We start from the raw sequence: 21,077 nt of genomic DNA, 5'->3' as shown, positions 1-21,077 counted from the left end.
ACATTTGGGTTGGTTCCAACTCTTTGCTATTGTGAATAGTGCCGCAATAAACATACGTGTGCATGTGTCTTTATAGCAGCATGATTTATAGTCCTTTGGGTATATACCCAGTAATGGGATGGCTGGGTCAAATGGTATTTCTAGTTCACCTTTCATGATTATAATTGAATGACATATCATTGCATTTTCTCTCCTTTCTTAGCATATCAGTTACACTTATTTTTAAAAAAATTTAGTGGTTTCCCTAGAATTTGCAGTTTTTTAAATTTATAACTAATTAAGTCCACTTTCACATAACACTATACAACTTCATAGATAGTATGAGTACCTTATAATAAAGTAATCTTAATTCTTCCATCTTGTCACGTATCATTGATATTATTCATTTCCCTTATATATAAGTATACATAAGCATACATATCATATAGACATAAGCATACATACATAATCATACATAATTACATTGTTATTACTTTAATATTAAATCAATTAAGAAGAAAAAAGGTGGTTTTATTTTCACTTATTCCTTTTATACTCTTTTTTTTCTTAAGAAGGTCCAATTTCTGACCTATATTGTTTTCTTTCTCTCTAAGGAACTTCTTTAAACATTTTTTGCATTGCTGGTCTACTGGCAACATTTTTCCTCAATTTTTTCATGTACGTGAGAAAGCTTTATTTCACCTTCACTTTTGAATGATAGTTTTGCAGGTTATAGAATTCTAGGTTGGTAGTTTGGGTTCTTTTTTTTTTTTTTACTCTCAACACTTTAATATTTCACTCCATTCTCTTTCTTGTATGGTTTCTGAGGAGAAGCCAGATGTAATGCTTATTTTTGTTCCTCTGTACATAAGGTGTTTTTTCCTTCTGGCTTCTTTAGGATTTTTTCTTTATCTTTGTTTTTCTGCAGTTTGAAAATTATATGCCTGAGTGTAGTTTTGGGGGTTGGAATTTTTTTTCTTTTAGGAGTTTTTTTTGGCATTTATGCTGCTTGGTATTCTCGGTATTCTCTGAGCTTCCTGGATCTTTGGTTTGGTATATTAATTTAGGGAAATTCTCAGTCATTATTATTTCTGATTTTCTGCTATTTCTTTCTCTTTTCTCCTTTTGGTATTCCCATTACACATGTTATGCCTTTCATAGTTGTCCTGTAGTCTTTGGATATTCTTTTCTGGGTTATTTTTGTTTGTTCTGCTTGCTTTTCAGTTTTGGACGTTTCTGTTGATATATCCTCATGCTTAGAGATTCTTTCCTCAGCCATGTCCAGTCTACTAATAAGCCTGTGTATAAATTTATCTTTAGTATCTAAATTCTGTATTAAATGGCAAGTTCCTTGAGGGCAGAGTTTGTGTTTATCTTTGATTTCCTTACAACTCCTAGTAGAGTTCTCTACAACAAATAAGCATACATTTTATTAAATATAATGTATCATATTATGTCATATGAGATATGATATGATATGTGCCACAAGGCTGGACGCGGTGGCTCACGCCTGTAATCCCAGCACTTTGGGAGGCCGAGGTGGGCGGATCACCTGAGGTCGGAAGTTCGAGACCAGCCTGACCAACATGGAAAAACACCATCTCTACCAAAAATACAAAATTAGCCGGGTGTGATGGCACATGCCTGTAATCTCAGCTACTTGGGAGGTTGAGGCAGGAGAAGAGCTTGAACCTGGGAGGCGGAGGTTGCGGTGTGCCGAGATTGCACCATTGCACTCCAGCCTGGGCAACAAGAGTGAAACTCTGTCTCAAAAAAAAAAAAAGTGCCACAAAAAGGTAGAATTAAATTACTAGATGAGTGAACGTCTACTAATACTGTCTCAGTCAAATGCTTTACTGTATTTTCGTTAGAAATGTATGTGTGATTTTTGGTCGACTCCTCGGCCTGGATCTCAACCTAGGTTTTTGAAACACCACCAAGCAATCCTATTACAATTCTATAAACTTAAACCTGATTTGCCAACTACACTTATTAGCAAATGTGGTGACTCATTCTGATTGAGTCATAGAAAATAATACATAAAGCCTTTGCCTTTATGTACTAATGACTGTGACTAATGACAGTGACTATCCCTAATGACACCAAAATTGTACAGTTGACCCTTGAACAACATGGGGGTGAGAGACACCACCCTGCTGTGCAGTTGAAAAATTTCATATAACTTTTGACTCACCCAAAACTTAACTACTATTAGCCTACTGTTGACTGGAAGCCTTGCCAATAACATATAAAGTCAATTAACACATATTTTGTGTGATATATGTATTATATGTTGCATTCTTAAAATAGCAAACTAGAGAAAAGAAAGTGTTATTGAGAAAATCATAAGGAAAAGAAAATATACTATTTACTATTCATTAGGTGGAAGTGAATCATCATAAAGATCTTCATCCTCATCATCTTCACATTGAGCCTTTTTCCCTTGCCTTCAGTCAATCTCTACATACCTATAATAAGCTGGAGTGAAAAACAGCCTAGGGTATTATGTCTATGTGATATATACTAGGAGATTTTACACTTACTCCTTGGATGGCCAAAACAATAGGATATAGCATTATAAGTATTTTCTTTCAGTAATCTAAATAGTTCTGCTTCTGATTTGAGTAAGTTTGTTTTCATTTTTCTCTAATAAAAGGAGCAATGCCTGCATGTTTAAAAAACTCTTGGCTTGGTAAAACACTATGGCAGTCTATACTGATGTTCACCAAATACTTTCTTTTATTTATTTATTTATTTTTATTTTTTTTAATTATACTTTAGGTTTTAGGGTACATGTGCACAATGTGCAGGTTTGTTACATATGTATCCATGTGCCACGTTGTTTTGCTGCACCCATTAACTCGTCATTTAGCATTAGGTATATCTCCTAATGCTGTCCCTCCCCCTCCCCCCACCCCACAACAGTCGCCGGAGTGTGATGTTCCCCTTCCTGTGTCCATGTGTTCTCATTGTTCAATTCCCACCTATGAGTGAGAACATGCAGTGTTTGGTTTTTTGTCCTTGCTATAGTTTACTGAGAATGATGTTTTCCAGTTTCATCCATGTCCCTACAAAGGACATGAACTCATCATTTTTTATGGCTGCATAGTATTCCATGGTGTATATGTGCCACATTTTCTTAATCCAGTCTATCGTTGTTGGACATTTGGGTTGGTTCCAAGTCTTTGCTATTGTGAATAGTGCCACAATAAACATACGTGTGCATGTGTCTTTATAGCAGCATGATTTATAGTCCTTTGGGTATATACCCAGTAATGGGATGGCTGGGTCAAATGGTATTTCTAGTTCTAGATCCCTGAGGAATCGCCACACTGATTTCCACAATGATTGAACTAGTTTACAGTCCCACCAACAGTGTAAAAGTGTTCCTATTTCTCCACATCGTCTCCAGCACCTGTTGTTTCCTGACTTTTTATGATGGCCATTCTAACTGGTGTCAGATGGTATCTCACTGTGGTTTTGATTTGCATTTCTCTGATAGCCAGTGATGATGAGCATTTTTTCATGTGTTTTTTGGCTGCATAAATGTCTTCTTTTGAAAAGTGTCTGTTCATGTCCTTCGCCCAATTTTTGATGGGGTTGTTTGTTTTTTTCTTGTAAATTTGTTTGAGTTCATTGTAGATTCTGGATATTAGCCCTTTGTCAGATGAGTAGGTTGCAAAAATTTTCTCCCATTCTGTAGATTGCCTGTTCACTCTGATGGTAGTTTCTTTTGCTCTGCAGAAGCTCTTTAGTTTAATTAGATCCCATTTGTCAATTTTGGCTTTTGTTGCCATTGCTTTTGGTGTTTTAGACATGAAGTCCTTGCCCACGCCTGTGTCCTGAATGGTATTGCCTAGGTTTTCTTGTAGAATTTTAATGATTTTAGGTCTAACATTTAAGTCTTTAATCCATCTTGAATTAATTTTTGTATAAGGTGTAAGGAAGGGATCCAATTTCAGCTTTCTACATATGGCTAGCCAGTTTTCCCAGCACCATTTATTAAATAGGGAATCCTTTCCCTATTTCTTGTTTTTGTCAGGTTTGTCAAAGATCAGATAGTTGTAGATATGCGGCATTATTTCTGAGGGCTCTGTTCTGTTCCATTGATCTATGTCTGTTGTGGTACCAGTACCATGCTGTTTTGGTTCTTGTAGCCTTGTAGTATAGTTTGAAGTCAGGTAGCATGATGCCTCCAGCTTTGTTCTTTTGGCTTAGGATTGACTTGGCGATGCGGGCTCATTTTGGTTCCATATGAACTTTAAAGTAGTTTTTTCCAATTCTGTGAAGAAAGTCATTGGTAGCTTGATGGGGATGGCATTGAATCTATAAATTACCTTGGGCACTATGGCCATTTTCACAATATTGATTCTTCCTACCTGTGAGCATGGAATGTTCTTCCATTTGTTTGTATCCTCTTTGATTTCATTGAGCAGTGGTTTGCAGTTCTCCTTGAAGAGGTCCTTCACATCCCTTGTAAGTTGGATTCCTAGGTATTTTATTCTCTTTGAAGCAATTCTGAATGGGAGTTCACTCATGATTTGGCTCTCTGTTTGTCTGTGATTGGTGTACAAGAATGCTTGTGATTTTTGTACATTGATTTTGTATCCTGAGACTTTGCTGAAGTTGCTAATCAGCTTAAGGAGATTTTGGGCTGAGACGATGGGGTTTTCTAGATATACAATCATGTCATCTGCAAACAGGGACAATTTGACTTCCTCTTTTCCTAATTGAATACCCCTTATTTCCTTCTCCTGCCTGATTGCCCTGGCCAGAACTTCCAGCACTATGTTGAATAGGAGTGGTGAGAGAGGGCATCCCTGTCTTGTGCCCATTTTCAAAGAGAATGCTTCTAGCTTTTGCCCATTCAGTATGATATTGGCTGTGGGTTTGTCATAGATAGCTCTTATTATTTTGAGATACATCCCATCAATACCTAATTTATTGAGAGTTTTTAGCATGAAGGGTTGTTGAATTTTGTCAAAGGCCTTTTCTGCATCTATTGAGATAATCATGTGGTTTTTGTCTTTGGTTCTGTTTATATGCTGGATTACATTTATTGATTTGCGTATGTTGAACCAGCCTTGCATCCCAGGGATGAAGCCCACTTGATCATGGTGTATAAGCTTTTTGATGTGCTGCTGGATTCGGTTTGCCAGTGTTTTAATGAGGATTTTTGCATCAATGTTCATCAAGGATATTGGTCTGAAATTCTCTTTTTTGGTTATGTCTCTGCCAGGCTTTGGTATCAGGATGATGCTGGCCTCATAAAATGTGTTAGGGAGGATTCCCTCTTTTTCTGTCGATTGGAATAGTTTCAGAAGGAATGGTACCAGTTCCTCCTTGTACTTCTGGTAGAATTCGGCTGTGAATCCATCAGGTCCTGGACTCTTTTTGATTGGTAAGCTATTGATAATTGCCACAATTTCAGAACCTGTTATTGGTCTATTCAGAGATTCAACTTCTTCCTGGTTTAGTCTTGGGAGGGTGTATTTGTCGAGGAATTTATCCATTTCTTCTAGATTTTCTAGTTTATTTGCATAGAGTTGTTTGTAGTATTCTCTGATGGTAGATTGTATTTCTGTGGGATCGGTGGTGATATCACCTTTTCATTTTTTATTGCGTCTATTTGATTCTTCTCTCTTTTCTTCTTTATTAGTCTTGCTAGCGGTCTATCAATTTTGTTGATCTTTTCAAAAAACCACCTCCTGGATTCATTAATTTTTTTGAAGGGTTTTTTGTGTCTCTATTTCCTTCAGTTCTGCTCTGATTTTAGTTATTTCTAGCCTTCTGCTAGCTTTTGAATGTGTTTGCTCTTGCTTTTCTAGTTCTTTTAATTGTGATGTTAGGGTGTCAATTTTGGATCTTTCCTTCTTTCTCTTGTGGGCATTTAGTGCTATAAATTTCCCTCTACACACTGCTTTGAATGTGTCCCAGAGATTCTGGTATGTTGTGTCCTTGTTCTCGTTGGTTTCAAAGAACATCTTTATTTCTGCCTTCATTTCATTATGTACCCAATAGTCATTCAGGAGCAGGTTGTTCAGTTTCTATGTAGTTGAGCAGTTTTGAGTGAGTTTCTTAATCCTGAGTTCTAGTTTGATTGCACTGTTGTCTGAGAGACAGTTTGTTATAATTTCTGTTGTTTTACATTTGCTGAGGAGAGCTTTACTTCCAACTATGTGGTCAATTTTGGAACAGGTGTGGTGTGGTGCTGAAAAAAATGTATATTCTGTTGATTTGGGGTGGAGAGTTCTGTAGATGTCTATTAGGTCCACTTTGTGCAGAGCCGAGTTCAATTCCTGGATATCCTTGTTAACTTTCTGTCTCATTGATCTGTCTGATGTTGACAGTGGGGTGTTAAAATCTCCCATTATTATTGTGTGGGAGTTTAAGTCCCTTTGTAGGTCACTGAGGACTTGCTTTATGAATCTGGGTGCTCCTGTGTTGGGTGCATATATATTTAGGATAGTTAGCTCTTCATGTTGAATTGATCCCTTTACCATTATGTAATGGCCTTCTTTGTCTCTTTTGATCTTTGTTGGTTTAAAGTCTATTTTTTCAAAGACTAGGATTGCAACCCCTGCCTTTTTTTGCTTTCCATTTGCTTGATAGATCTTCCTCCATCCCTTTATTTTGAGTCTGTGTGTGTCTCTGCACGTGAGATGGGTTTCCTGAATACAGCACACTGATGGGTCTTGACTCCTTATCCAGTTTGCCAGTCTGTGTCTTTTAATTAGAGCATTTAGCCCATTTACATTTAAAGTTAATATTGTTATGTGTGAATTTGATCCTGTCATTATGATGTTAGTTGGTTATTTTGCTCGTTAGTTGATGCAGTTTCTTCCTAGCCTTGATGGTCTTTACAATTTGGCATGTTTTTGCAGTGGCTGGTACCAGTTGTTCCTTTCCATGTTTAGTGCTTCCTTCAGGAGCTCTTTTAGGGCAGGCCTGGTGGTGACAAAATCTCTCAGCATTTGCTTGTCTGTAAAGTATTTTATTTCTCCTTCACTTATGAAGCTTAGTTTGGCTGGATATGAAATTCTGGGTTGAAAATTCTTTTCTTTAAGAATGTTGAATATGGGCCCCCACTCTCTTCTGGCTTGTAGAGTTTCTGCCGAGAGATCAGCTGTTAGTCTGATGGGCTTCCCTTTGTGGGTAACCCGACCTTTCTCTCTGGCTGCTCTTAACATTTTTTCCTTCATTTCAACTTTGGTGAATCTGACAAGTATGTGTCTTGGAGTTGGTCTTCTCGAGGAGTATCTTTGTGGCGTTCTCTGTATTTCCTGAATCTGAATGTTGGCCTGCCTTGCTAGATTGGGGAAGTTCTCCTGGATAATATCTTGCAGAGTGTTTTCCACCTTGGTTCCATTCTCCCCGTCATTTTCAGGTACACCAATCAGACGTAAGTTTGGTCTTTTCACATAGTCCCAAATTTCTTGGAGGCTTTGTTCGTTTCTTTTTATTCTTTTTTCTCTAAACTTCCATTCTTGCTTCATTTCATTCATTTCATCTTCCATCACTGATACCCTTTCTTCCAGTTGATCACATCGACTACTGAGGCTTCTGCAATCTTCGCGTAGTTCTCGATACTTGGCTTTCAGCTCCATCAGCTCCTTTAAGCCCTTCTCTCCATTGGTTATTCTAGTTATCCATTCATCTAATTTTTTTTCAAAGTTTTTAACTTCTTTGCTATTGTTTTGAATTTCCTCCCATAGCTCAGAGTAGTTTGATCATCTGAAGCCCTCTTCTCTCAAGTTGTCAAAGTCATTCTCCGTCTAGCTTTGTTCCATTGCTGGTGAGGAACTGCGTTCCTTTGGAGGAGGAGAGGTGCTCTGCTTTTTAGAGTTTCCAGTTCTTCTGCTCTGTTTTTTCCCCATCTTTGTGGTTTTATCTTCTTTTGGTCTTTGATGATGGTGATGTACAGATGGGTTTTTGGTGTGGATGCCCTTTCTGTTTGTTAGTTTTCCTTCTCCCAGACAGGACCCTCAGCTGCAGGTCTGTTGGAGTTTGCTGGAGGTCCACCTCAGACCCTGTTTGGCTGGGTGTCAGCAGCGGTGGCTGCAGAACAGTGGATTTTCGTGAGACCACAGATTCAGCTGTCTGATAGTTCCTCTGGAAGTTTTGTCTCAGAGGAGTACCCGGTCGAGTGGGGTGTCAGTCTGTCCCTACTGGGGGGTGCCTCCCAGTTAGGCTGCTCGGGGGTCAGGGACCCACTTTAGGAGGCAGTCTGTCCGTTCTCAGATCTCCAGCTGCGTGCTGGGAGAACCACTACTCTCTTCAAAGCTGTCAGTCAGACAGGGACATTTAAGTCTGCAGAGGTTCCTGCTGAATTTTTGTTTGTCTGTGCCCTGCCCCCAGAGGTGGAGCCTACAGAGGCAGGCAGGCCTCCTTGAGCTGTGGGGCTCCACCCAGTTCGAGCTTCCTGGCTGCTTTGTTTACCTAAGCAATACTGGGCGATGGCGGGCAACCCTCCCCCAGCCTCGCTGCCGCCTTGCAGTTTGATCTCAGACTGCTGTGCTAGCAATCAGCGAGACTCTGTGGGCATAGGACCCTCCAAGCCAGGTGCGGGACACAATCTCCTGGTGTGCCGTTTTCCAGGCCCATTGGAAAAGCGCAGTATTAGGGTCGGACTGACCCGATTTTCCAGGTGCCGTCTGTTACCCATTTCTTTGACTAGGAAAGGGAACTCCCTGACCCCTTGTGCTTCCCGAGTGAGGCAATGCCTCACCCTGCTTCGGCTCGCGCACAGTGCGCTGCACCGACTGTCCTGCACCCACTGTTTGGCACTCCCTAGTGAGATGAACCCAGTACCTCAAACGGAAATGCAGAAATCACCCATCTTCTGTGTTGCTCAGGCTGGGAGCTGTAGACCGGAGCTGTTCCTATTCGGCCATCTTGGCTCCACCCCCGATGTTCACCAAATATTTTCAGTTCCCTTTCTGAGTACCAGGTAGTACTGTACATCCCTTCCTCCATTGAAGTTAGATATGGTCATGTGATTGTTTTGTCAGTGAAATGAGACGAGAAGTGACATGAAGCTTTAAGAGCTAGTACATGTACATAATTTGCCATTTTACCTTTATCCTGCTGCAAAAACTGTAGAAGCCCAGATAGAGAGCCTCCCTTAGCCTAAGTTCCTGAGTAAGGACAGCATAGACAGGATCCCACCCCCTCAGTTGACTTGCTTATGGACATGTAACATATTTTATGCCACTAAGATTAGGGGGGTAATTAGATTATCATAACCTAGCTTATCCTGATAAATATAGCCTTCACCCCTAAACAGTGGGCCTTGGTAGTTAGTAAAGGAATATAAAAGATTTGTTGTGCTAATATTGGCCTAGTATTTCTTTTTCTTCATTATAGAAATGTTTATTGTACACAGCTTATATAAAATGATATTCATCTCAAGAAAGAGTCATTCTCCATGTGTCAAAATATTTTTCTTTGAATTAGAATCTTTGCTTGAGAAATTTTGTTTTATTTTATTTATTTGTTTTTGAGTTAGGGTTTCATTCTGTTGCCCCGGCTGGAGTGCTGTGGTACAGTCATCACTTACTGCAGCCTCGAACTCCTGAGCTCAAGCAATCCTCCCACTTCATCCTCCTGAGTAGCTGGGACTACAGGCATGTGCTACCCGTGGCTGGCTACATTTTTTATTTTATTTTATTTTATTTTATTTTTGTAGAGATGGGGTCTCGCCATTTTGCCCAGGCTGGTCTTAAATTCCTGGCCTCGAGCTATCCTCTCACCTCAGCCTTTTCAAAATGCTGGGACTACAGGCGTGAGCCACTGTGTCTGACTGAGGAATTTTAATATGCTTCTATAAGATTCCTTTCACCTGCCAATGATAGAATTGTAAATTTCTTGAAAGTAATGACCATCATTCATTTTTGCATGTATTCTTTTATTCAACAAACTTTTGTTAAGTGCTCATTATTTGCCAGGTGCAGAGTTGAGGAAGATGTTCAGGGAACTCTAGATAGTTCGGTAAAACTGGCAGGAAGCAGGCAGGGGCCAAAGACTGTAAAGCACTTTGTTAAAGTCTGGAAGCTTTAACGATTTCATAAATGATCTATACTTCATTTTAAAGTAGTTTATCCACATTCAATACTTAATTTTACAGTGCCATATCCAAGGTGACATAGACTGAGTTTTAACACTTCCGAGACCTCCAATACATTATATTTTACAACTTAGTTAACTCCTTTTTACATATCTTAGAATAAAGCTTTTTCTCTTCTGTCAGTATCTTTTAATTCCTCCAATGCACCAAGTACCTTCTCACCTGGGGGCCTTTGCACATGCCATTTTCTTTGCCTGTTTTCCCTTAGTTTGGGAAATCAGTGGATGTCATTTGTATTGAAATTGCTGGTACCATCTTCATAGAAAGGAATATATTTGTGTATGTTATATTGTTGTGCTTTTAGAAATCTACCAGTAAAATTAGAAGTTTTTCTTCCATAACTAATATAAACATTAAGAAATAATAAATTAGGTGCTATTAGAAAGTTTAATTATCCCAATTCTCACAGAAGAAAATTTTCTCATCACTTTGCCAGGTGGTTTCAAGCGACTATTATTTACAAAATTAAAAAGCTTAAAAGCTAGGTTCTATTTCTGGTCTTTATTGTAAAAGTCTAAATACTTTTTGCAGAGATAGTGCGGAAGAGTAACATTCCCTTTTGGTTCTCTCTCCCATCACCTTCTGCCTTTCCTTCTAGGGATTCTTCAGCAAGCGTCTGAAAGGCTCCATCAAGAGGACCAAAAGCCAGTCAAAGCTTGACAGAAACACGAGCTTTCGGCTTCCATCCCTTCGCAGTACAGATGACAGGTAGGAAGTTAACTTTCTTAAAACAAAAAAAGCAGTTTGAGAGCGAATTTTGTTAAGGCATTTTGGTCTATTCTGAATTTGAATCAATGACAAATAGAAAAATACAATAAAAAATTGACTTTTATGTTGTGTTCATAGTAAGGCAAGATACAAAATATTGACTCAAATACCCAACCAATTTAAGAATCTTATAATATTGGAGAGTTTGTGGATACATAAAAACTAATTTCAGAGTCAGTTAAGCTGTTTCTCTGTAGAATCAAGTTATAATGGTCAGAGGTGTATCTTTTGTTTTGTTTTTGGTAGAATGACTATAAAGAATAATGATTATGGTAGCTAAACAATTTTAGCACTGTCACAGGATGCTTCATACATGTTATCTTGTTTCATCTTTATAATAACCCTATATGATAAATACTATTATTATCACCATTTTATAGATGAAGAATCTGAAGTACAGAGAGGTTAAATAATCTTGCCCAGGGTCATACAGCTAGTAAATGGCAAAAATGGTATTTGAACTTGGGCAGGTTGGCTCCAGAGTCCATGCTTTTTCCTGCTATGTTCTGTATGTATAGCATATGAAATTGGCCTTGTTGGTTTGTAATTACATCTAGAAGACATGTGCTGAAAAGGAAGCCTGGATGGATTTCCATAATTAGGACTACTAGCTTGAGTAAACCTCAAATGTATAGCTCCCTAAGGATAATATCCTTCAAAAATCATTGAATGTGTGCTAACACATTTTTGACACATCATGTCTCGATAATGTTCAAAATTTTGGAAATAGTGTTTGTGGTATCAGCATCAGCACATCATCGCCACCACTTATATTTATTAAGTACGTACTCTGTGCCGTACATGTTGTATGTAGTCTCTCATGTAATACAACAACCCTAGGTACTATTGTTATCCTCATTTTATAGATGAGGAACTGAGGCATAAAAAGTTTGAGAAACTTGCCCAGGGTCACACAGCTAATAAGTAGTAGAGCTAGGATTTGAACTCAGGTCTGCCTCTCATATTTGATACTCTTATTAATGTTTTACTTTTTTTTTCCAGTAAGTGACTTTTTTTCACTTATCTACCTAGAAAACAGAAATAAAATTATAGATTTGCCAAGCAGATGATTACTGTCTTTATTTTGTAAATGAAGGACTTGATGAGGGACTACTGCTTTATTAGCCCTTCTTGAACCACATTAAAGATGCTCTGTGAAATTTGCAAGTCAGCCCAATTTGCAGTATATTTGTATTATTATCTCTTTTATACCTCTTTGTTTTAAGGTAATCATAAAAATAGATTTTTAAAATATTTTTCTTAGTTTCCTGTTATTCTATAATTTTTACCATTCCAGGAATTCAAAGCATTTTATTAATGTCTCAAAAAATAGAATAACAGTTTTTTTCAGATTATCGATTCTTAAGAACAAAAATGTTGTGCAGCAAATAAAACACCCCCAATTCAATAACCGATTTCTTAAACTCTGCAGCATCATATAGAAACTTGGGAGACAAGATTTTTTTAGAAGTATACGTTATTTTTTAACCTTGCACTAAATATTACCTTCTTTATTTCAAACAAAGGGCTCTCTCCTATTCCATTTTGTTTTAGGTTGCCCATGGGAATTGTTTGATTGAATTACCAAGAGATCATATTCTCCCAGAGTCTCTTGTATTTCTATTATATAGTTACTGTATTTTTAGCCTTTCCAGTGATTGAAATGTATTATTTGTGACTTTTATGCTGTTATGCTTTAATCAATAGCAAAGCCTTTCTTTCTTAAGTACAGCACAATAAAAAAGTGCTAGTAAATCTCAAATATTAAGTAACCCTTTTAATTTATCAACTCCATTTGAATTGCAGAGATTTCCTATACAGAAATTTTTCAAAAAGCTTTTTCTTGTATAGAGATGTACTCAATGTAGTTTGAATGTGTTACCATTTTTAAAAAAGACTCTCTTGCCTTCAGATCATATGAACAGTCAGATAAATAGAACTAAGTTACAAGATAATGAACAGCTGAGTTCTTTGAATTAGTACCCTTATAGGTGTGACCAAGGATTTTCTGAAGACCTCTGATTTTCTTGGGTCAGATACATCAATTGCTGAAGTCAGCCACTTCTTTCTTTCTTTTTTTTTTTATTTATTTATTTTTTTATTTATTTTTATTTTTTTGAGACGGAGTCTCGTTCTGTCACCCAGGCTGGAGTGCAGTGGTGCAACCTTGGTTCACTGCAAGCTCCGCCTCCCGGGTTCACGCCATTCTCCTGCCTCAGCCTCTCCGAGTAGCTGGGACTACAGGCGCCCGCCACCACACCTGGCTAATTTTTTTGTATTTTTAGTAGAGACAGGGTTTCACCGTGGTCTCGATGTCCTGACCTCGTGATCCACCCTCCTCGGCCCCCCAAAGTGCTGGGATTACAAGCGTGAGCCACCGCGCCCAGCCATCAGCCACTTCTTTCAAAATGTTATACAGTGTCTAAATCTAAGTAGCAAAATATTTCTATTATTTTATCCAATGTATGGAACCTCCAGTTAAATGTAGTAAGCAGCTCTTTTTTTTCCCCGTTTTTAAATTATAAAGTAAAATACTCATTTGTCTTTGTTGTTTTGGAGGGGGAAAAGTTTCAGTATATAAGTAAAGAGAAAAAGAACTAAAGACCCTCTTTATCTTTCCTATCTCCCCACATAAATAACCTTATTAACCATTTGTATATTTTCAGACCTCTTTAAAACTCCATACATAAAGGGAACCCAAGTATATGTTTTCATGTTTTAATATAAATGGGATCACATATTACTTTGTGACTTGCTTTTTAATATAAATATTTTGTACTCTCCATGTGTCAGTAAATGTCAGTCCACATCATTCTTTTTAACAACTGAATCTTTGTATGCTACAGTGTTTTTATAATAATGTACCTCACTTCTCTACTGATGGATATTTACATTGTTTCCCTTTTTTGGTACAAAACAGAGATGTCATGAACATTTTTGAACATGTGCCTTTTTGTACTGGTGGCTGGGTTGGATTTCAGAAGTAGAACTGCTTGGTATAGAGTATGTATGTTATCAAATTTTCCTTCAAAAAAGGACCTTTCCCACCAACAAATTAAGATTACTTTTATCCTTCAGACAACCTTTTCCATTTTATCAATATGTTGAAAGAATAGAAATATTAAACACTTATGTAGTATTTATTATGTGACAGATATATTCTAAGTACTTTATATAAACTAACTCATTTAATCATCACAACCACCCTATGAGATAGTCACTGTCATTACTCCTATTTTGAAGATGAGAAAACTGAGACACAGAGAAATTCATAAGTTGCCTGAGGTTATACAGCTTGGAAAATGAGAGAACTGAGGTTCAAACCCAGGAAGATTGGCTTTAGAGTCTGTATTTGTAACCTTTACTGTATATTGCCTCTCTAAAAGATGGGATGAGGGGGGGGGATTTCTTTGTTTTCATCTGTATTTTGCTAATGCTTAGTATACTGAATATCCTGTCATATGTTTTCTTCTTCTGTGACTTACCTATTTCCTTTGCCCATTTTTCTATGGAGTTGTTTGTCCTATTTCTTATGATTTGGAATAGCACTTTTTATTACTACGGATAGTAAGCCACTACTATGCATGTTAATAAAGTTTTTCTCCCAATCTGTTTCTTGTGTTTTAAAATCATGTCTTCAGGTTACATGGAAGTTTTCAATTTTCCTTTCTCTGATATGTCAGTCTTTTTGGGTGGGAAGGGGGGCTTATCTGATCAAATTTGATCAGAACACTGAACTCAAGAGGTGAGGGACCTGTTTCTTATTAAATTCTTCTTTATGATGCTGTGCAAATTATTTTTCCCTTCTTCAAGAGGGAGAAATATTCTATCTGGAGTGATCCAGAGGATAATGAAATAGTGGACATGATATTTTGAAATCTTCAAAGTGTTGTGTTTTTTTCTTTTTTGGATACGGAGTCTCACTCTGTCACCCAGGCTGGAGTGCAGTGGCGCAATCTCGGCTTATTGCAACCTCCACCTCCTGGGCTCAAGCAATTCTCCTGCCTCAGCCTCCTGAGTAGCTGGGATTGCAGGCATAAGCCACTGCCTCCAGCCAGAAATCTTCAAGGTTTTTGAGATAAACCACAAACCTTATCTTCACTCATTACATTTTTATTTTTATTTTTGGAAACAGTATCCTGTTCCGTCACCCAGGCTGGAGTGCAGTGGCACGATTGTGGTTCACTGCAGCCTTGACTTCTCAAGCTTACTTAATCCTCCTGCCTCAGCCTCCTGAGTAGCTGGGACTACAGCCACACACTACCATCCCTGGCTTATTTTTATACTTTTTGTAGAGATGGGATTTTGTCACGTTCCCTAGGCTGGTCTCAAACTCCAGGGCTTAAGTGATTTGCCCTCCCTGGCCTCGCAGAGTCTGGGATTATAAGTGTGAGCCACCATGCACAGCCCTCATATTTTTAAAAGATAAAATTATTCTCCGGAGGTCTGAGTTACCACTTTAAGATAGCAGAAAAACATTTTTAAAATGGTTAATTTTATCTAAAGAAAGCAAGCTGTGAAAAATACCACAGTTTTACCAAATAATGTTTCTAAAATCCAAATGTATTGATATACAGTAACACAGTCAATATGTGACAGTTACGTACAAGCTACTATGCCGTATGCTACAGAGAATATAGCACAGAGAACCAAAGATACAGGCCTCAACCTCGAGGAGTCCAGTAAAAGACGTAAGTGTCAAGGAGGAAATGGTATTGGTGAAGATAAAATTACTTCTTGTTGAGTGGATCAGGAGAGACCTTAGAGGGCAATGGCCTGTGAGTTGGATCTTACAGGTGTAATTTGGACATAGAAATAGACACACACACAGAACTTTCCTTGGAATGGACACAATGAGCAAAAGTAGAAAGTAGGAAATTATGGAGCTTGAAGAGAATTACTGAATGGTTCATGGTATCAACATGTAAAGGGGCAAGGTAGGAAATAAGTTTGGAAAGGTAAAATTCCAGTTTTTAACTTAATAGGTGAAAACAGTTCTGTTTTTGTCTTTTTTTTTTTTTTTTTTTGAGACTGAGTCTCGCTCTGTCGCCCAGGCTGGAGTGCAGTGGCGCAATCTCGGCTCACTGCAAGCTCCGCCTCCCGGGTTCACGCCATTCTCCTGCCTCAACCTCTCCGAGTAGCTGGGACTACAGGTGCCCGCCACCACGCCCGGCTAATTTTTTTGTATTTTTAGTAGAGACGGGGTTTCACTGTGGTCTCGATCTCCTGACCTCGTGATCCGCCCGCCTTGGCCTCCAAAGTGCTGGGATTACAAGTGTGAGCCACTGCACCTGGCCTTTCTGCTTTTGTCTTAAAAATTAATATGAAAAACAAATATGAACTCCATCTTTAATGAAACTAGGAAAAATATGAGAGATAGATTACTTAATCTATAATTTTCACTTAGAGGACAAACAGATGTAGTTACCTACAAAAAGAAATTCTAAAAAGAAGTCTATACTTAGGATTCAGTTTAGTTGCCAATTAACAGATACCCAAAATAGAAATGACTGAAACAAGGTAGAATTTTTTTTTTTTCACTTCGGTCTGAAAGTGGACAGTCCGGTTCAAGTCTGCCATTCTTCAGGATCTTCAAGAATCTCTTTATAGGCATAAGATAGCTACTAGAGCTCCAACCATAACATATTTGTTTTAGATACCAGAAAAGATGGGCCCATAAAAAGACACATACCCTCCAGCTGAGTTATCTGCCTTTAAAGCAATCTTTCTGAAACCATACCTAGTTGACTTTGACTTCTGTCTCATTGCCACCTTTTTCTAAGGGAGCCTGGGAAACTTTATACCTGGATATATTGGTGGGCCCAATAATAATAGGAATCTGTTCTTAAGGAAAGAGAGAGGGATGGACATTGATAAGACAGCTAGCAGTCTCTGCATAGGAAGTTGATTTACCCACCTACTCTGGAAAGGTTCATCTTCCACCCAGCTCTAGAAAGTCAGCAGCCAGACTTACCCCTGTCACATAGCAGTTTGAGAAATTGAATCACCCTGGAGAAACAGACCTACAGATATCTACATTTATATCTGTAGGCCCTTTTTGCCTATTAAAATCCCAGCTGATAAATTCATTCCTAGGTAGATCCAAGAGAAATAAAAATATATATTCATATAAAAACTTGTATGTGAATGTTCATAACAACATTATTCATAATAGGCAAAAAGTGATAACAACCCAAATGTCCATCAGCTGATCAATAGATATACAAAAACATGATATACCCATACAATAGAATATTCATCAGCAATAAAAAGAGTACTGGTACATGTTGCAATGTGTATGCATGTTTTCAACCTTGAAAACACTGAAGTGGGAGGATCGCTTGAGGCCAGGACGTCAAGGCTGCTGCTGTCAGCTGTGATCATGCCACTGCACTCCAGCCTGGGAGACAGGAGAGACTCTGTCTCAATAATAATAATAATAATGATAATAATAATAATAATAATCCAGTCAGTCACAAAGTACTACATATTGTATGATTCCATGTATAAGAAATGGAAATGCTGAGAATAAGTAAATCAATTTATATCATCGTAAAATATCTGAATGCTAAAGTTTAAAAAAAATATTAAAATCTTCTAGAAAGAAAAAATAGGTTACATACAAAGGAATGTTGGGGGTGGGGGGATGACATTGTATTTCTCAGTAGAAATAATGAAAACCAGACATTAGTGGAGCAATGTCTTGAAAATTCTAAGTGGAAATTATTTTCAACCTAATATTCCATACCCAGAGCAGATCTCAAATGTCAAACTGAGGAGTTTGGATTTTAGCCTGTAAGCAACAAGGAGTCTTTAAACATTTTTGATCAAGGAAATGACCTAATCAGAGTTTTGCTATGGATGGATTAATCCAGCAGTGGAATTTCAGGTAACTTAGTTTGCAGATACTAAGTTTGAGAGACCAGTTAACAAAAAGCTGTGAGAAGATACAATGAGGGCTCCAAGGCGGATAGTAGCAGTGGAAATGCAGAGGCAGAGACAAGATAGGAGGAACATTTTAGAGGCAAAATCAATAGGATGTCACAAAGTCATCATTGTTCCAAAGCCATCTAATCAGATAAAAGCCAGTAAAGTGATTTCCTAGAATCAATATTGGCAGCATTTTCACATTAAAGCCGTGTCATGTAGGAGGGTGTTGGGACACAAAAAGACTCTGTGATGTTTCTGCCTTTCATTCAAATGCACTTAAAACTAGGAAAGGACTGAAAACAGTGGTACTATATTGTCAGGCATTCCAAGATTCCAAATGCCTGTTGCCAGCCTTGCTTTGGAAGTGCTACTTAGATTTACCAACGACTAAAGGTAAAGATGAGCATATGGAGTAGAATATTCTCACCCACTCCAAACTTCCCTCAAATAAAAACCTTCACAGTAATGTTCTCAATTCTAAGGCTCACTAACAAAGTATGGTTTTAAGTAGTCTACTTTTTCTTTGTCAAAAGATACCTGAAAGTAAGTATGGTGTTCATTGGTAGGTGGAATTATGGAACAATATTCTCAGCTTCTTGAGTTTCTCCTTATTAATTAGAATTTTTTAACTTTTTATTTTGAAATTATATAAAGAAAGTTGCAAAAATAGTACATAGAGTTCTGCAGACCCTTCCCCCCAGCTTTCCTCAATAGTGATGTCTTATAACTGTAGTATAATAGCAAAACCAGGTAATTGACATTGGTATAGTAATATTAAATAAACTGCAGACTTTATTCAGTTTTCACCAATTTTACATGCATTCATTTGTGCATGTGTGTGTTGTGTATAGTTCTGTCCAATTTAATCATATGTATAGATTAGTGTAACTACTACCGTGATCAAGATAAAGAACTGTTTCATTACCAAGAAAGAACTCCCTATGCTACCCCTTTATAGTCATACCCACCTCCCCACACCTATCACATCCCTTGAAAAACTAATTTGTTTCCTATATCTTTCGCTTTATTATTTTAAGAATAGTGTTTCATAGAATCATATAGTATATAATTGGTTGAGATTGGCTTTTTTTTTTTTACACTAAACATATGCCCTTGAGGTCCATCCAAATTTTTACATATATCAGTAGTTTGTTTCTTCGGGTGCTGAGTAGTATTTCATTGTATGGATGTACTACTGTTTGTTTAACCACGCATTGAAAGACATTTGGGTTGTTTCCAGTTTTTGCTATTATTAAAATGAATAAAGCTGCTATGAACAGTTAGATACAGGTTTTTGTGAACATGTTTTCCCTTCTGTGGGGTAAATGCCCAAGAGTGTAATTGCTGGGTTCTATGGTATGTACATGTTTAGGTTTGTAAGAAACTACCAAACTATTTTCCAAAGAGGCTGTACCATTTTACATCCTGATAAGCAATGTTTACAGGGGAATTTTTTGTGTCCCAAGAGATTTTCACTTATGTTTTCTCTTAGAAGTTTTATGATTTTAGCTTTTATATGTAAGTCTATGATCCATTTAGAGTTCATCTGTGATTGCTTTAAATAAAAGATCTTAATTCAGAACTTATTGATGTTCTCTATATATATATATTCTACATATATATTAAATATATATATATTTTTAAGAGACAAGGTCTTGCTCTGTTGCTCAGGCTAGCGTGCAGTGGTGCCATCATAGCTCACTGTAACCTTGAACTCCTGGGCTCAAGTAATCCTCCTGCCTTAGCCTCCTAAAGTGCTGGGATTATAGGCATGAGCCGTGGCACCAGGACCAGTTTAAGATATTACAAAATTCTAATCAAAACTACAAACTTGCCCCAGCCAAACCAGTTACAGGCAGTCTGCCTGCCTTTGGAGAAGAAAGTATGGTAGACTACTTACTTCTCTCCTCATCTGCTCTTCCCCTCTAGCCTACTAACCATGTTTTTAGGTACCCTCCAGGTTTTGGGGAAGGAGAAGCAAAAAAAAAGATGAGAAAGAGGATAAGAAAGTCTATCTTAGCCTTCCATAATGCTCTCTGAGCCTAACAGAAATTTAAAGCTGACTTTTCTCTCATGGGGTAATTTGGGGACTTTTTCAGAGATGTATCATCCCTCAGGAGCTCTCACCTATGGTTTTATTGACCTTGACAGATGCATTTCTCTTCCAAGTGCTCACTTGCGAATCCTTTCTAGAAAGGAGTTCTTGATGCTTTGGTTTCTTCGTCACACAGTCTTATGGTCTACAGGAAGCCTCCGCAAATCTTTTGCCCTAACAACCTCTAGGAGTACAGGCTTATCCAAAAGCATCAATGCTCTTGCTCTGCCACCAACAGTTAGTTGGTCATTTCTCATCATCTAGATTTCCCAGACGGAATCAAACCCTGCCCTCTGTGTATCTTTTACCCTTCTCCCTTGTAGGTAGCAGGAGGATGAGCCTCACAACTTCTTTCAAAAATTGTTTCTCACAAAATCTTTCCCATTCTCCATTCTCTGACCACTTTTTATAGTCTTGACATAACTGAGATCAAGGTAGTGGAACTGGTTCTAAAACATTTCCTTTGTAAATGCTGCAGTTTGTCTGATACTTGACTTTGGTATACAGAATCTGTTTTATCTAGGTGTCTCAATTGAAACTTCAATTTTCATGTCTCATTGCCTATGTATGTAATACTTCTACAAATCTGTAATCTTTAGCTACCGCACAAAATGCAACATGGTGCAGTCTTTCCCTCTCAATATTACCTCCTGTCACTCCTGCCAAAAGTCTTCTTTATAGTATTATACTTGTCATACTGTTTCATATTTCTCTGCTTTTGATCCTACTGTCTCCTCTAACCCAAATGCCATTTCCTATTCCTATACCCTGTCTTTTATCAAGCTTACTTCTAGTTCATACTCATGCAACAGTACCCGAGTCAGGAGTTACATGCTCCCTCCCTTCTTTTTGGTATTCTTCCCACATATCATCCTAGACTAAGTGCCTACTCCACCCCCCAACTACCTGTGGCCAACTCTGCATACTTTATTCTAGGATTAACTGCTTTCTATTGAATTTATCTTTTCATATGTCTGCTTACTGCAGCAGATTGAAAGCTCCTCCAGGATACAATCTTTGTATCCTCATCCCCTAGCACAATGACTGTCCTATTGAGGAACTCAATACACATTTGTTGGCCTGAAACAGAAGACGAGAGTCAAAACTGACTTCCAGATAATAAAGAATTACAATCTTTTAAAATATGGTCTATGTGGATATGACAACTTCTCAGAAATT

General features: G+C 37.9%; 1 protein-coding gene across 4 annotated transcripts in view; it reads left to right on the top strand.

The window, feature by feature from the left end:
- Window positions 1-21,077, top strand: part of RASAL2 (RAS protein activator like 2) — a 411,681-nt gene that overhangs the window by 340,319 nt on the left and 50,285 nt on the right. For all 4 annotated transcript variants that reach the window (XM_030823933.1, XM_030823934.1, XM_003258936.4 and 1 more), the window contains one exon: window positions 10,704-10,813. In XM_030823933.1, coding sequence (XP_030679793.1) covers window positions 10,704-10,813 — 110 coding nt within the window. The remainder of the gene's footprint in view (window positions 1-10,703; window positions 10,814-21,077) is intronic.

This window comes from Nomascus leucogenys, chromosome 12, assembly GCF_006542625.1.
Source record: "Nomascus leucogenys isolate Asia chromosome 12, Asia_NLE_v1, whole genome shotgun sequence".
Lineage (NCBI taxonomy): Eukaryota > Metazoa > Chordata > Mammalia > Primates > Hylobatidae > Nomascus > Nomascus leucogenys.
The sequence above is the reverse complement of the archived record's forward strand: the minus strand, read 5'-3'. Positions and strand labels throughout refer to the sequence as shown.